This window comes from Loxodonta africana, chromosome 4 (assembly GCF_030014295.1).
Source record: "Loxodonta africana isolate mLoxAfr1 chromosome 4, mLoxAfr1.hap2, whole genome shotgun sequence".
NCBI classification, from domain to species: Eukaryota; Metazoa; Chordata; class Mammalia; order Proboscidea; family Elephantidae; genus Loxodonta; species Loxodonta africana.
The window spans coordinates 7,770,018-7,786,970 of record NC_087345.1 but is presented as its reverse complement, the minus strand read 5'-3'; the positions used below and the strand labels follow the sequence as shown (position 1 = coordinate 7,786,970).

The following is a 16,953-nucleotide window of genomic DNA, read 5'->3' as shown; positions in this document are numbered from 1 at the left end:
GTTAATATATTAAGAGGAAGACAAAGATACAAGAGGTCTTTGCTTGTTTGCAATCCCTGAAGAGGGAAAATGGAGACACGTGTGGCTTTAGTCTGTGCCTTGTCTGGGCTGCTGGGGGGTCGTGGAAAGAGGATGGGGTCTACTGGGGGTTCACGAGTAGGGGGGAGGTCCATGTCTGAGATCTGATACTTCTCAGGTTTGGGAAGTTGGGCAAGTGACTTGTCACCCTAGTTGTTTTCCCTGTACCCTGGAGGTGAAACCCTGCCCAGCTCACTCTCCGAGGCCACAGGGGCTTAAAAATAAGGTATACGGGCACTTTGAGTCAGTTCCTTATTCCTGCTTCAGAGTCCTCTCCTCCAGGAAGGCTTCCCTGATGCCTCCTCGCAGACTGGGATGTGAGCTGGGTCTGTGGTGCTTGAGTGTGATTCCGTTCTGTAATACGTGCGGTCCCCATGAGTCAGAATCCTCCACTCAACGGCAACAGGTTTGGTTTAAGGTTGTTTTGGTCAAATCTCTTGGGTCAAGTTTAGCTCCAGCAAGGCCAGGGAGATCAAATATAACACTCTGGACCCTAGATAAGATTTTTGTTTGCTTACGTTAAGCCTGGAGTTCCATTAAAATGAAAATGTTTGCCACAGACTACGCCTTCGTTTTCATTTTGGTGATGGTTTACACTGTTAATGGAGCCCTGGTGGCGCAGTGGTTAAGAGCTCGGCTGCTAACCAAATGGTCGGCAGTTTGAATCCACCAGCCACTCCTTGGAAACCCTATGGGGCAGTCCTACTCAATTTGTCGGCAGTGGGTTTGGTTGTTTTTCTTTTTTTACAGCATTAGTAACGCTGTGTGATCTATTCGTGTCCCAAGGCTGCTGTAACAAAACACCACAAAGCGAGTGGTTCTTGAGAACAGACCTTTATTCTCCCGCAGCTCTGGCTTGCACTGCAGCACAGCTCAGCGGGCAGGTGTCCTTCCTCTGTGTCCTGTCTCTTCTTTTATAAGGACCCCACTCAGATGGGATCAGGGTGCACCCTCCTCCAGGAGGACCTCATGCTAACTGATAGCATCTGCAAAGACCCTACTTCCAGAAGGGCCTAACAACAACTGAAAGGTCGGCAGTTCAAACCCACCCAGCAGCTCCTCAGGAGAAATGCTGGCAATCTGCTTCCGTAAAGATTACAGCCCAGAAAACCCCATGGGGCAGTTCTCCTCCATCCCATGAGGTCGCTATGAGTCGGAATTGACACGATGGCTCCTAACAACGACATTTGTACTGTTTTCAGCTGGCAAGTGGCAGAGCAGGCAGGGTTAGGATCTGGTGTCTGACCCTCGAGCCATTCTCCCTCAGTCTGGCACAGTCTCAAATGTGCCATCTCGGGAGAGAAAGTTCAGCAGATGAGGAAAGAGAAAAAGAAAAATGCTAAGTGGGGACCCAGTGTGGGGGGCAGTGGCCCTGACTTCAGACCCTCGCATTGCCACCTTGGGTGGTGTGTGTGTGTGTGTGTGTGTGTCTGAGCTATACGTGTGTATGGGGGAGGGGTGTTCTTATACATATATTTGAAAGTTTCCTTAAGTGAGTCTGTATCGGATTAGCAAAAAGAAAGACTGTGTTGAAAGCCAGTCTGAGGGACCACACTGGCTTATTATGATCAGGCCTGCCTATCAGTTGCGTTAACACCCTGTCCGGAGCTCCTGGTTCTGCCCTCATGACAAACTTTCTCGCCCCTCGGCCTTCCTCTGTGCGTCCCTCTCTGTCTGAATGCCCTCGTCTCTTTTGTCCTCCAGCAGGCTCCTATTCATCCCTCAAAACCCAGCTCAGAAGATGCCTCCTGTGAAGCACTGCTGACCCCCAGGCCTCGCTGTGGCTCGTACGTCTGCTGGGGCTCTCAGACCCTGCGCTATCATTCTCCTATTTCTGCCTCTCTCTCAGTCACCAAACTACCCACGTCCTGGGGGCCAGGCTCATGTCTCTCTAGACGGCTCTCAGTCCTGTGTTTTCCCAGGAGTGTGGAAAAGACCAGTGTGTTGCTGCCCGTCATGGCCATTTATTCACCCACGTAACAAGCGTTACTTTCTTTTCTCTCCCCTCAGCCTCAAAGACAAAAATAAAGGCGAACTCATCCCTCCTGTGCTGAGGCTCACAGTGACGTACCTGAGAGAGAAAGGTGAGAGAGAGCCGGCCTCACAGTGACATACCTGAGAAAGGTGAGAGAGAGCTAGTCGGCCAGGGGAGGCGAGGGCTGATGGGCATGTACCCCTCCTGGGAGTCCATCTTAGATCCCGATGCCCACAGACCAGGAGGAGCTGGAACCTGTCCAGACACGGAAACCAGGACGGGAGGGGCCCAGGCATGTGGCTCATGACTGGGCTGAATCCTGGCTCCATCAGGTGCTAGCTGTGCAACCTTGGGCCGGGAACTTACCTTCTCTGGGCCTTCATTTCCTCACCTGCCCACTGAGGTTTATAACAGTTCCGCCCTTGTGCAGTTGTTGAGGCCTAATGAGGAGGTTCACTGAAAGCACTTGAGACAGCGCTGGTCCACAGGAACCAAAAGACCCGGTTGCTGTCAAGTCAGCTTCAACTCATGGTGACCCCACGTGCGTCAGAGTAGAACTGGGGTCTGTAGGGTTTTTTTTTTTTTTTTCATTCTATATATATATATATATATATTTTTTTTAATTAATTTTTATTGTGCTTTAAGTGAAAGTTTACAAATCAGGTCAGTCTCTCATACAAAAATTTACATACACTTTGCTATACACTCCTAATTGCTCTCCCCTCAGTGAGACAGCAACAGTACTTCCCTCCACTCTCTCTCCTTGTGTCCATTTGGGTAGCTTCTGGCCCCCTCTGCCCTCTCATCTCCCCTCCAGACAGGAGATGCCAACATAGGCTCATGCGACCACTTGATCCAAGAAGCTCGTTCTTCACCAGTATCATTTTCCATCCCCTATTCCAGTCCAATCCATGTCTGAAGAGTTGCCTTTGGGAATGGTTCCTGCCCTGGGCTAACAGAAGGTCTGGGGTCCATGGCCTGCGGGGTCCCTCCGGTCCCAGTCAGACCATTAAGTCTGGTCTTTTTACGAGAATTTGGGGTCTGCATCCCACTGATCTCCTGCTCCCTCAGGGGTTCTCTGTTGTGCTCCCTGTCAGGGCAGTCATCGGTTGTGGCCGGGCACCATATAGTTCTTCTGGTCTCAGGATGGCGTAAGTCTCTGGTTCATGTGGCCCTTTCTGTCTCTTGGGCTCATAGTTATCGTGTGACCTTGGTGTTCTTCATTCTCCTTTGATCCAGGTGGGTTGAGACCAATTGATGCATCTTAGATGGCCGCTTGTTAGCATTTAAGACCCGAGACACTGCTCTCCAAAGTGGGATGCAGAATGTTTTCTTAATAGATTTTATTATGCCAATTGACTTAGATGTCCCTTAAAACCATGATCCTCAAACCCCCACCCCTGCTACACTGGTCTTTGAAGTGTTCAGTTTATTAAGGAAACTTCTTTGTTTTTGGTTTAGTCCATTTGTGTTGACCTCTCCTGTACTGCGTATTGTCTTTCCCTTTACCTAAAATTTAACTTATCTGCTATCTAATTAGTGGATGCCCCCCTCCCTCCTTCCTGCCCTCCCCCCTCTCGTAACCATCAAAGAGTATTTTCTTCTGTGCTTAAACTGTTTCTCCAGTTCCTATAATAATGGTCTTATACAATATTTGTTCTTTTGCAATTGACTAATTTCACTTAGCATAATGCCTCCCAGACTTCTCCATGTTATGAAATGTTTCACGGATTTATCACTGTTCTTTATCCATGTATAGTATTCCATTGTGTGAATATACCATAGTTTATTGATCCATTCATCCTTTGATGGGAACCTTGGTTGCTTCCATCTTTTCGCTGTTGTAAACAGTGCTGCAATAAACATGGGTGTGCATTTATCTGTTTGTGTGAAGGCTCTTATTTCTCTAGGATATATTCCAAGGAGTGGGATTGCTGGATCATATGGTAGTTCTATTTCTAGCTTTTTAAGGAAGTGCCAAATCGATTTCCAGAGTGGTTGTACCATTTTACATTCCCACCAGCAGTGTATAAGCGTTCCAGTCTCTCCACAACCTCTCCAACATTTATTATTTTGTGTTTTTTGGATTAATGCCAGCCTTGTTGGAGTGAGATGGAATCTCATTGTAGTTTTGATCTGCATTTCTCTAACGGCTAATGATCGAGAGCATTTCCTCACGTATCTGCTAGTGTTATCTACCTGAATGTCTTCTTTAGTGAAGCGCGTGTTCACATCCTTTGCCCATTTTTAATTGGGTTATTTGTCTTTTTGTGGTTGAGTTTTAGCAGAATCATGTAGATTTTAGAGATCAGGTGCTGGTTGGAAATGCCATAGCTGAAACTTTTTCCCAGTCTGTAGGTGGTCTTTTTACTCTTTTGGTGAAGTCTTTGGATGAGCATAGGTGTTTGATTTTTAGGAGCTCCCGGTTATCTGGTTTCTCTTTAGCATTTTTAGTAATGTTTTGTATTCTGTTTATGCCATGTATTAGGGCTCTCCATAGGGTTTTTGATGGCTGAATTTTCAGAAGTAGATTGCTAGCCCTTTCTTCATAGGTGCCTCTGGGTGGACTCGAACATCCAACCTTTTGGTTAGCAGCCGAGCATATTCACTGTTTGTACTACCCAGGCTCTGGCAGTGGGGGGTAGTGGGGGGCAATCTAGATTTGGGCAAGACAGTGTTCCCTGCTGGCCACAGAGGGTGAGTGTGATGCTTCAGCCAGTGGGGTGTCATAGAATGTTCTAGAAGCCCAATGTGGGGACCTGTGAGATGCCTGGAGGCTCTGCTCCCTGCAGGACTCCGCACTGAGGGTTTGTTCCGGAGATCGGCCAGCATGCTGACAGTCCGAGAGATCCAGAGACTCTACAACCAAGGTGAGTCCATTCCTCAGAGACCCCGCACCCTGAACATTCCACCAGGCCAGTGAATTCAACGCTCCAGGGTCTCAGAGCCCCCTATCAGGGCGTTGCAGCCCCCAGAGACAGTGCAGGGTGGGGGACAGCTGACCAGGAGCAGCTGCGAAACCTAGACAGGAGGCCTTTTGTCCAGACCCCCGTCCAAAATATGTGAGATGAAGTCTCGCCATCCTCACTTCTAAGCAGCACTCTGGCTGTATTTCTTCCAAGACAGGTTTGTTCTTTCTTCTGGCAGTCTGTGGTATATTCAACATTCTTTGCCAGTACCAAAATTCAAAGGCGTCAATTCTTCTTCCGTCTTCCTTATTCATTGTCCAGCTCCCGCATGCATATGAGGCGATTGAAAATATCACAGCTTGGGTCAGGTACACCTTAGTGCTCAGAGTGACATCTTTGCTTTTTAACACTTTAAAAAGGTCTTTTGCAGCAGATTTTCCCAATGCAATACATCTCGTTTTGAGTCGTGCCACATCAGCAAATAAAGGTCCTGAAAGCTTGACTCCCTCCACATCATTAAGGTCCACTCTACTTTGAGAGACAGCTCTTTTCCAGTCGTGTTTTGAGTGCCTTCCAACCTGGCGGGCTCATCTTCTGGCGCTGTGTCAGACAATGTTCCGCTGCTGTTCATAAGGCTTTCACTGGCCATTTTTTCGGAAGTAGACCACCAAGTCATTCTTCCTAGTCTGTCTTAGTCTGGAAGTTCCACTGAGACCTGTCTACCAAGGGTGGTAAAACTTCCAGTATCACAGCACTGCACAAGCCCCCACAGTACGACAAACTTACGGACACGTGGTGGACTAGCGCTGTAACGTGGCTAACTCCTTACAGAGAGCTTTCCCCTCCACCCCCATGTTCCCACCCCCGTGCCTTCATTCAACAAGTGCCCACAGGCTGGCGTGGGGCTGTATTAAGTTTGACACAAAGGGGTCTATGAGGGTCTTGGGTGGTCAGTCTGTCAGATACAGCATGAGAAAGTGGCGCTCAGGAAGGCCAGAAAACAAATAGAATTTAGTCCTCAAAGGTCCCAGAGAGGAGGCCACAGCGTGCCTGGATGCAGGACCACATGGGTCTGCAGCTGGGACAAGGCAGCAACCACCTAGAACAGCAGCGAGTGGCCTTACGGATGGCAGGCAGGGTGGGGGCTACGGTGTTAGCATGCTGAAGGCCAAGTGGTCAGCTTGAGTTTTTGGTGCCTTAGCTTGGGAAAAAGGAGAAGTTTTAATCATGGGCACCCACATGGAGCAGGGCCGGAGGGGCAAAGAGTGACCACGACTGTTAAGAGTTTGGGTTACACAGCAGCAAAGGGGTGTCTATCACGGGAATCCAAATGGGGCATGGCTGGGAGGAGCAGTGAGAGCCCACAGCTATTGAGAGACTGGGTGGCAAGATCAGACTCGCCCTGTCAGACTGGGTGAAAGGGCAATTTGTTGCCATTAGTTACTGTGGAGTCGATTCTGACTCACGGCAACCCCTTGCAGACTAGAACTGCTCCACAGGGTTTTCAAGACCGTGATCGTTTTGGAAGCAGATCACCAGGCCTGTCTTCTGAGGTACCTCTGTGTGGGTTTGAATCACCAGCCTTTCGGTTAGTAGTTGAGTGCTTACCATCTGTGCCACCAGGGGCTCCTGAAGGGCAGCTTGTTGTTGTTGTTAGATGCCGTCGAGTCAGTTCCGACTCACAGCGACCCTATGCACAACAGAACGAAACACTGCCCGGTCCTGCGCCATCCTTACAATCGTTGTTATGCTTGAGCTCATTGTTGCAGCCACTGTGTCAGTCCATCTCATGGAGGGTCTTCCTCTTTTCCGCTGACCTTGTACTCTGCCAAGCATGATGTTTCCTTCTCCAGGGACTGATCCCTCCTGACAACATGTCAAAAGTATATAAGATGCAGTCTCGCCATCCTTGCCTCTAGGGAGCATTCTGGTCATACTTCTTCCAAGACAGATTTGTTCGTTCTTTTGGCAGTCCATGGTGTATTCAATATTCTTCGCCAACACCACCATTCAAAGGCGTCAGTTCTTCTCGGTCTTCCTTATTCATTGTCCAGCTTTCACATGCATATGATGCGATTGAAAATACCATGGCTTGGGTCGGGCGCACCTTAGTCTTCAAGGTGACATCTTTGCTCTTCAACACTTTAAAGAGGTCCTTTGCAGCAGATTTACCCAATGCAATGCATCTTTTGATTTCTTGGCTGCTGCTTCCATGGCTGTTGATTGTGGATCCAAGAAAAATGAAATCCTTCACAACTTCAACCTTATCTCCGTTTATCATGACGTTGCTCATTGGTCCAGTTGTGAGGAGTTTTGTTTTCTTTATGTTGAGGTGCAGCTAGGAGGGATTAATGGATGCCAAGGAGCAGACTCTGCCGCATGTCGGCCTCATGATAGGTGCCAAGCTCGGGCCATCCCCTGGGCAGCCTTCTCAGCCCTCATGTCCTGGCATCATGCTGGACACTGTTACAGCAGCAAGTCCTCCCCAGGACCCAAACCACAGTCAAGAAGTCAGTCATACACCCACCACCTCCACTGGGTGCTGGAGGAGGCAGGTGAGGGTGGGTGTGCTGATCAGGGGACAGCACCCCCATTTCAGGTCAGCCTGGGCTGCTGGTGGGGGGGCAGCACCCCATTCCAGGTCAGCCCTGGGCATGCTGGTGGGGACACAGCACCCCCATTCCAGGTCAGCCTGGGCTGGTGGGTGGAGGGCAGCACCCCCATTCCAGGTCAGACCTGGGCATGCTGGTGGGGGGATAGCACCCCCATCCAGGTCAGCCCTGAACTGCTAGTGACAGAGAAGTCCCCAGCACACATGACCCCAGCACAGCTCTCCCTGCTGGAGTCTCAAAGCCAGTTTGTGTCAGAGCCTGTGTGGAAATAGCAGCTCCAGGCCCAGAGCTCAGGTGCCCTGTGTTCCCAGCTGCCCGTCCTGGCTTTCTCGGCCTGTTTAAATACTGCTTGCCCCTAAGGCCCACCCCCTATTGGAAGCTGCTCCAATTCTCTTCCCCCTCTTTCATGCCTCCACATCATTCATTCACTCATTCATCCACTCATTTCTGTGTGTAGGGAAGCCCGTGAATTTTGACGACTATGGGGATATCCACCTTCCTGCTGTGATCCTGAAGACCTTCCTTCGAGAGCTGCCCCAGCCGCTGCTGACCTTCGAGGCCTATGAGCAAGTCCTTGGGATCACCAGTAAGGACCAGCACAGCCCCTCCCCAGGGGCTGGGGGCTCTGGGGGTGCAGGTGTCGTCCCCCACCTGTCGAGGGCTGGGGTGGCTCAGGTGAGTCTGTCCAGGCTCATCCTGCTGCCTCTGACCCTGTGGGGTGGGAGGGGGTCTTTGTGGCTGGTAATTGGGGTCCTGGATCCCCTCCTGCCTCAGCCCAGGCCTCTGTCCACAGGTGGGGGAGATGGAGTTGGAGGTGTCCTGGCTGTCTCTCAGGTGCAGCTGGGCTGAGGGGCAGCCTAGTGGGTGGGGCAGATTGCTCTGGGGAGGGTCCTACCCCTTCATCCTTCTCTGTGCTGCCCTGGGGGGGGTCCTCCTCCCAGCACCTCAACTTCCTCTTCTCGAAAGGGAATAGCAACCCCTCCCTGTGTTTCTACCCGAATTGTTGCAGAAAGCCATGGAGACACACGTGACCTGTTGTTACTGCTGTTAGGTGCCACTGAGTCAGTCCTGACTCCTGGCGACCCCATGTGACAGAGTAGAACTGCCCTGTAAGGTTTCCTAGGCTATAATCTTTACGGGACCACATTGCCAGGTCTTTTCTTCTACAGAGCCGCTGGGTGTTTGAACTGCCAACCTTTCAGTAGCAGTCGGGTGCTTAACTGTTGGCACCACCAGGGCTCCTTATCTATGACCTATGCAAATAAAACACAAAAGAACAAACCGTTTGCCAACGAGTTGACTGCGGCTCCTGGTGACCTCGTGTGCGTCAGAGCAGAACTGTGCTCCACGGGGTTTTCAGTGGCTGAGTTTTCAGAAGTAGATGGCCAGGCCTTTCTTCTGAGGTGCCTCTGGGTGGACTCGAACCTCCAACCTCTGGCTTAGCAGCTGAGCACACCACCCAGGGACTTCTAGACTCGCTGCGGGGCTTGTTAAAACACATGTCAGTGGGTCCCCAGCCGGGAGTTCCTGACTCGTTGGGTCTGGGGAGGGCCCAAAACAAAACTTGTTGCTGTCGAGTCCGTTCTGATTCACAGCAGCCCGATGGGGCAGAGTAGAAGCTGGGTCATGGGGTTTCCGAGGAGCGGCTGGTGGATTCAAACTGCCACCTTTTGGTTAGTTGCAAAGCTCTTAACCACTGCACCACCAGGACTCCTCAGGGAGAGCCCAGGAATCTGCATCTCTGATGCTGTTCCAGGGGACACTGATGCTGCCATGACAGCGTCAGGGTTCTGTGGGTGGAATGCCGAGCTAAGGGTTCGGAGTGTTTCCAGCTCACTCACTTTTCTCTGTGACTATCAAAACCTGGCCCTAAGTTATTTAGCAATAATTGCTTCCTGCTGGTAAATAAACTATAGAAATGGAGGAAAGACACCAGCCTAGCTTACAGCTTGCAGCTTTCACAGCAGGCTCAATCGGTGTGCAAAGACCCCAGGAGAAAACACACGTCTCGAGGGTAAAACGCCACTGTGTGACCTTTTGCAGCAGGGAGTGGGGCAGACAGAGAATCTTACAAAATTCTATGATGATGAAAATACCACAAATACATAGTGGGGGAAAAAAATGTTAACAGTACAAAAAGGTTTGCAGTGAAGTGGAGTCTCTCTGCGAGCGCCTTTGGCCCCACTGACCTGGGCAATGGTTCTGTGCATGTTTGCTTCTCTTTCCAGAATGCTTCTCATATGCACACTGCTTTGAGCCTTGTTGTTTTTTGTTTTTTTTTAAGCGTTACACTCTCTTTTAGGTCTTTCTCCTGGTACGCATACCTACTCTTGCTTCTCAGCAGCTCCATAGCATCCCATTCAATTGATAATATTTTGTAATACTGTATCGTACTTTATTTAACTGGCCCCTACTGGTAACCGTTTGCAGTTATTTCTAATTTTGTTTTGCCCAGTGATAATTTTAAAAGACTCAACATGCAAAAAATAATGACTATTACCCATAAGGACTGTGCTCCTTCAAAAACTCATGTACCCGAGAGCGAATGATCACTAATTACTTTAAAACAAAGATAAGAACGGAAACCAAACCCGTTGCCGTCGAGTCAATTCCGACTCATAGCGACCCTATAGGACAGAGTAGAACTGCCCCTTTCGGTTTCCAAGGAGTGCCTGGTGGATTTGAACTGCTGGCCTTTTGGTTAGCAGCCAAGCTGTTAACCACGGCACTACCAGGGCTCCAAGGGGGGCAGGGAAACTAGATTAATGGAAGGGGGACAACCAGAATGGAAATGATGAGAAGGTTCACGGATTGTGAAGAATGTAACCAATGCCACTGAGCAACTTGCATAGAAATCATTGAATGGGAACCTAAACTGCTGTGTAAACATTTGTCGAAAACACAATAAAATATTATTTAAAAAAAAAAAAAAGACTCAAGTTCTGAAGATCCCATTGCTGAGAACTGAGATGCTACCAAGGGGCTAAAGAGCCTGGCTTCTGTGGGTTGTGTTCTGACCACTCAGAGTAGCTGGCTCTGCCCTCCACTGAGACGCGCTGGCGGGGAACTCCCCCAGTGCAGGGAGGGGCCCCGATGCCAGGCCGACAGGACGTTCCATCTCATGGGAGCCTCTTCGAGTCAGCTGAGCTGAAACACTTAGAGATGTGTTTATGTGGAAATGCTTTGAAAAGTACAAAGAGTCATGTAATGTTTGTTATGTTTATGCAGGAATATGTATTTTTGAAAGATTGTTGCTACGTAAACACGCATAAGGAGCCCTGGTAGCATAACGGTTACGTGCTCGGCTGTTAAGTGAAAGGTTGGTGGTTCGAACCCACACAGGGGGCTCAAGAAAAGGCCTGGCGATCTGCTCCAGTAGGTTATAGCCTAGGAAACCCTACGGGGCAGTTCTGCCCTGTCTCATGGAGTTGCTATGAGTCGGAATCGACTTGACAGCAAACATCAAACATGTATTTTATGTAGAAACTGTGTATTTTCAGGCAAGCATCTATTCTCTGGAGCCCTGGGGGTGCAGTGGTTAAGAGCTCAGGTGCTAACCAAGAGGTCAGCAGTTCAAATCCGCCAGCTGTTCCTCGGAAGCCCTATGGGGCAGTTCTGCTCTGTTTTATAGGGTTGATGTGAGTCGGAACCAACTCTAAAGCAACGGGTTTGGTTTGCTTTGGTTTTATCTGTTCTATATATTGATGAATAAGTACTTGGCATATACGTAATTGTGCACATACGTAAACACAACTTTAACACTTTCAGAGGGAAAACTTGCCTCTGGGGTGGCAGTAAATGCCCAGCACAGACAGGGTGACGTGAAGAATGGCGTTAGTGACTGCGGGGTTCCCAAAGTTTACGACATGGACGCTCCCCCTTTAACACCCGTCCAGCGTGAACTCTGTGTAGTTTGGTGAAGGAGGCACCTGAAGATGGGCGAGGGGCTGAGCCTCTCCCTGAGGGTGGGAGGGGCCGGGACCCCACCACGGGCTGATGGAGATGCCCTGCTGTGCCCAGGGCTGGCTGTGGGCGTGTGTACGTGTGTTTGTCTCTTTGTGGTGTGTATGTATGTGTATCTGTGTGTGGTGTGTCTGTGTGTCTGTATATATGTGTGTGTACGGTGTTTATGTGTGTATTTGTGTGTCTGTGTGGTATGTATGTGTGTGCGTATGTATGTATATGTGTGTTATGGTGTTTATGTGTGTATATGTGTGTCTGGGTGTGGTATGTATGTGTGTGCATGGTGTTTATGTGTGTATTTGTGTGTGTGGTGTGTGTGTATGATTATGTGTGTATTTGTGTTCTGCGTGTGGTATGTATATGTGTATATATGGTGTTTATGTGTGTATTTGTGTGTCTGTATATGTGTGTGTGTGTGCTGTGTGTCTTTGTGCATCTGTGTCTCTGCAGTGGGAGCTGGGTGCACACTTGTTGACTGGTGGACTTTTATTTAAAGTGTTTGGATGGAGCTCAGATGGGGAATGTGGGTATTGACGGAAATTTTTGAATCTCAGAGTCTGGGGTGTTTATTCCAGGCCCCGGTGGGTAGGGCGCTGCCTTCCCCAAGAACAACGCAGTGTGGGGACCCCTAGGGCTGAGAATCACCAAACAAGCTGCGTTTGTGTAGAACAGACAGTCGACTTCCCATTGTAACATAAAGGCAGCCATAGGCCATAAGGAATGAGTGGCCGTAGCTATGTCCCAATAAAACTTTATTGACAAAAACAGCCAGTGGGCCATATTTGGCTCATAGGCCATAGTTGGCCGACCCCTGGTCTAGACCATTCTAGCCGTTTGGTTTTAATGGGTTTCTGGGAAGTAATGGTTACTGTTCTGTTTTAAAGAAGAGGAACCGGCTCAGAGAAGCAGAGGGATCTGGGAGGGACAGCCGCACAGCCGGGCCGTGAAGTAGGTGGGGGCTCCAGGCCTGACCCTGACACCCACCTTTAGAGCTGGCTATCCCCTTTGCTCTCTGCCCTCACCCCCACGCCATTGCAGGTGTGGAAAGCAGCCTGCGAGTGACCCATTGCCGCCAGATCCTGAGCAGCCTCCCTGAGCAAAATTACGCTGTTCTCAACTACCTCATGGGCTTCCTGCATGAGGTGAGTGGGCAACAGGTGCCTCGGGGTGGCGTGGGCGGGGCCACATCCTGTGCTGGTGCCTCTGCCCTCCACGTTGGGGCCTGTGCCCTCCCCACGGAGCCTGTGCCCTTCACACGGGGCCTCTGCCCTGCATGTCAGGGCCTGTATTCTTGGCCTGCTGAAGACAACACTCATCCCTTCTGCATGCACAGCACTTTACAGCTTACAGGGGTTTCCTGCACCCTATTGACAGCGTATCACAGCAGCCTAGCTGGGCAGGGAGCCTGCTCTTCAACATGAGACAGAGGCTGCGGGTTTCCTTCCCACTACCCACCCCTGTCACACACACACTGTCTCACACATACGTGCTCACGGACACACACATGCACTCACACACACTCTCATGTACTCACAGCTGACTCATGCACTCCCATGCTCACTCACACATGCACACACTCACATGCCCACTGACACACTATGTACTCACATGCTCACTCCTATATGCTTACTCACACAGGCATGCGCACACACACACACAGCTGTAGCTGACTGTCAGGGTTGTGGGTTCCTGGGGAACGGGGAGTAGATATCAGCCCCCTTCCCTCTCCCCTACCCTCTCACCCTAATAACAGTCCTCGCCAACACCCAGGAGGATTAGCCATGTGTCTGGCTCTGTGCCAAGCTTTTTACCAGGGTTTGAACCATTTTGTTCTGGTTCTAACCCCTGCTGAGCATCTGCCTTTCCACCCCAGATACACTGAATCAGAATCTACAGTTTAACGAGATCCCCAGGTGATTCTCAAGTATGGTACATTTTGAGACCCACCGCTCTACTAGTGGCTCTCACCGTTGGTCCCTAACCCCCAGGATTAGCACCACCTGGGAACTTGTCACTGCCCTACCAGTGGTTCTCAGCACTGGCCCCTGACCCGCAGGATTAGCACCACCTGGGAACTTGTCACTGCCCTACCAGTGGTTCTCAGCATTGGTCCCTGACCCGCAGGATTAGCACCACCTGGGAACTTGTCACTGCCCTACTAGTGGTTCTCAGCATTGGTCCCTAACCCGCAGGATTAGCACCACCTGGGAACTTGTCACTGCCCTACTAGTGGTTCTCAGCATTGGTCCCTTATCTGCAGGATTAGCACTGCCTGGGAACTTGTCACTGCCCTACTAGTGGTTCTCAGCACTGGTCCCTAACCCGCAGGATTAGCATCACCTGGGAACTTGTTAGAAATGCAAATTCTCAGCAGGGGTGTGAACCAGAATGAACCGGTTGGCAGCCCTGCTTTTTACCCCCTCTCGTGATGATGCCATCTGGCTGGTGGTCCCCAGCGAGAGCAAAGGTCCAGGGCAGTCAGACAGGTGAGGGGCGTCTGGTGACGCCAAAGGCCACGCTCCCCAAGTGGGCCTCTGAACCCTCCCGCGTGGAAGGGGGATGGTGTAGGTTGAGGAGGCCCCAGAAGGCAGACCAGGGAAGGTCACACCCAGAGGAATTCCTCTGAGAGCGCCGAGTCCAGCCCCTTCCTTTTACAGATGGGGAAACTGAGGCAGGGTGGGCGGGGCAGGTTGATGGGGGGCTGCACGAGGCTGCAGCACTGGCTGGCAGCCCAGTCCTGGCCTGTTCTCACTGCACAAAGACCCCAGTTGTGGTATGTTGGGGTGCACACCTTGCCTCACCTGTGCTCCCTTCCAGGTGTCCCAGGAAAGCATCTTTAACAAAATGAGCAGTTCCAGCCTGGCCTGTGTCTTCGGGCTGAACTTGACCTGGCCTTCCCAGGGGGCATCCTCAGTGAGCGCCCTCGTGCCCCTGAACCTGTTCACAGAGCTGCTTATTGAGTACTACGAGACCGTCTTCAGCACCCAGGAGGCATCTGGGGGCCACGCGCCTGGGGGCCACACGCCTGGGGGCCATGTGCCTGCCTCTGCCGAAGCCAAGTAGCCAGGCGACCCCTTCGCCCAAGGTTTTGCCAGAGATGGACCAGCCTTGTCTCGGCTGTTGTGCCTCCACGTCCCCTGACCATGGCCAGGAGACATCTGTAGCACTGGGAAGGCCATGTCAAAGTCCATCTGTCTGTGTGTTCTTTGTAGGCTTTGCAAACTTGCTACCTGTGACTGTAACCAGGCATTAAACAGACTCAGAACCTGCCAGGAAATTTCTGTGTTTCTCATTCTTGGGCCCTTCTCCCCCGTCTTTGAGTGGTGGCCTGCGGTCAGAACTCCATGCGGATAACTGAAAATGGACGTTTATCAGCTGGGGTTTGTAGCAGTTAGCTGTTGCTGTTATGTGATGTAACAAACTACTCAAAACGCTGGGTCTGGAAACAACAGCCTTGTCATGTTGTCCAGGACACCATGAGTTGACCAGGCAGCTGTTTCCTCTTGCCAGAGCTCAGCCACACGCCCGGCGGCTGGCTGCAGCTAAAGAAACTTGGCTGTTGTGTAGGCGCTCGGATCCTTTCAGCAGGCTGCCCGGGACCGTGCTCACCATGCAGGCAGAGGTGTCTGGGAGGTATACCAGATGACCCCATGCTGGTGCTGGTGTGAGGTGTGCCATGTCTTGAGGCCAAAGCTAGTCACATGCCTGAGCCCAAGTTGGGGTGGGAGGACACCGCAGAATCATTGGGCAAAGGATGTGTGTGGATACAGGGAGGGTGTAGAATGGGGGCCTGTATTACGGTTTTCTGCAGAAACAGAAACTATGTATGTATAGGGCTTCCAAGAAGCAGCTGGTGGATTTAAACAGCCGACCTTTTGGTTACCATCCAAGCTCTTTACTGCACCACCTGGGCTCATGTATATGGAAACCCTGGTGACATAGTGGTTAAGAGCTATGGCTGCTAACCAAAAGGTCAGCAGTTCAAATCAACCAGGTGCTCCTTGGAAACTCTATGGGGCAGTTTTACTCTATCCTATACGGTCGCTATGAGTTGGAATTGACATACTCACACAAGGAGTCCTGGTGATGAGTTGGAATTGACATACTCACACAAGGAGTCCTGGTGGTACAGCGGCCGCTAACGAAAGGTCGGTGGTTGGGATCCACCAGCCGCTCCGCAGCAGACAGATGTGGCAGTCTGCTTCTGTAAAGATTACAGCCTTGGAAGCCCTATTGGGTAGTTCTACTCTGTCCTACAGGGTCACTTATGAGTCAGAATTGACTCAATGGCAACAGGTTTGGTTTTCTTGGCATATAGAAAAAGGTCATTAAAAAGACAGAAAAGAAAAAGAAGACCAAAATGGACGTCGGAAGAGACTCTGAAACTTGTTCTTGAACATAGAGTAGCTAAAGCGAAAGAAAGAAATGATGAATTAAAAGAGCTAAACAGAAGATTTCAAAGGGCGGCTTGAGAAGACAAAGCAAAGTATTATAATGAAACATGCAAAGACCTGGAGTTACAAAACTGGAAAGGAAGAACACGCTTGGCATTTCTCAAGCTGAAAGAAACTGAAAAAAAAATTAAAGCCTCGAATTGCAATAGTGAAGGATTCTGCTGGAAAATATTAAACAACTCAGGAAGCATGAAAAGAAGATGGAAGGAATACACACAGTCACTGTACCAAAAAGAATTGGTTGACATTCAATCATTTCAGGAGGTACCATAAGACCAGGAACCGATGGTACTGAAGGAAGAAGCCCAAGCTGCACTGAAGACATTGGCGAAAAACAAGGCTCCAGGAATTGATGGAATATCAACTGAGATGTTTCAACAAATGGATGCAGCGCTGGAGGTGCTCACTCGTCTATAACAAGAAATTTGGAAGATGGCCAACCAACTGGAAGAGATCCATATTTATGCCTGTTTCCAAGAAAGGTGATCCAACTGAATGTGGGAATTATCCAACTATATCATTGATATCACATGCAAATAAAATTATGAAGATAATTAAAAAATGGTTGCAGCAGTACATTGGCAAGGAACTGTCAGAAATTCAGGCTGGTTTTAGAAGAGGACAAGGAACCAGGGATATCATTGCTGATGTCAGATGGATCCTCGCTGAAAGCAGAGAATACTAGAAAAATGTTTCCTGTGTTTTCTTGACTAGGCAAAGTTATTCGACTGTGTGGATCATAACAAATCATAGATAACATTGCAAAGAATGGGAATTCCAGAGCACTTAATTATGCTCATGAGGAACCTGTACTTAGACCAAGAGTTGATCAGTTGTTCGAACAGAACAAGGGGTTACTGAGTGGTTTAAGGTCACGAAAGATGTTCATCAGGGTTGTATCCTTTCACCATATTTATTCAATCGGTAAGCTGAGCAAATAATCTGAGAAACTGGACTATATG

At 49.9% G+C, this 16,953-nt stretch overlaps 1 protein-coding gene across 1 annotated transcript in view; it reads left to right on the top strand.

Annotated features, from left to right (window-relative positions):
• The window catches only part of ARHGAP8 (Rho GTPase activating protein 8), a 58,932-nt gene extending 44,129 nt beyond the window's left edge, over positions 1-14,803 (top strand). Inside the window, exons 8-12 of the mRNA XM_064283388.1 lie at positions 2,089-2,162; positions 4,846-4,923; positions 8,032-8,160; positions 12,576-12,679; positions 14,355-14,803. Coding sequence (XP_064139458.1) covers positions 2,089-2,162; positions 4,846-4,923; positions 8,032-8,160; positions 12,576-12,679; positions 14,355-14,600 — 631 coding nt within the window. The 3' untranslated portion in view covers positions 14,601-14,803. The remainder of the gene's footprint in view (positions 1-2,088; positions 2,163-4,845; positions 4,924-8,031; positions 8,161-12,575; positions 12,680-14,354) is intronic.
• Positions 14,804-16,953: the final 2,150 nt, after the last annotated feature.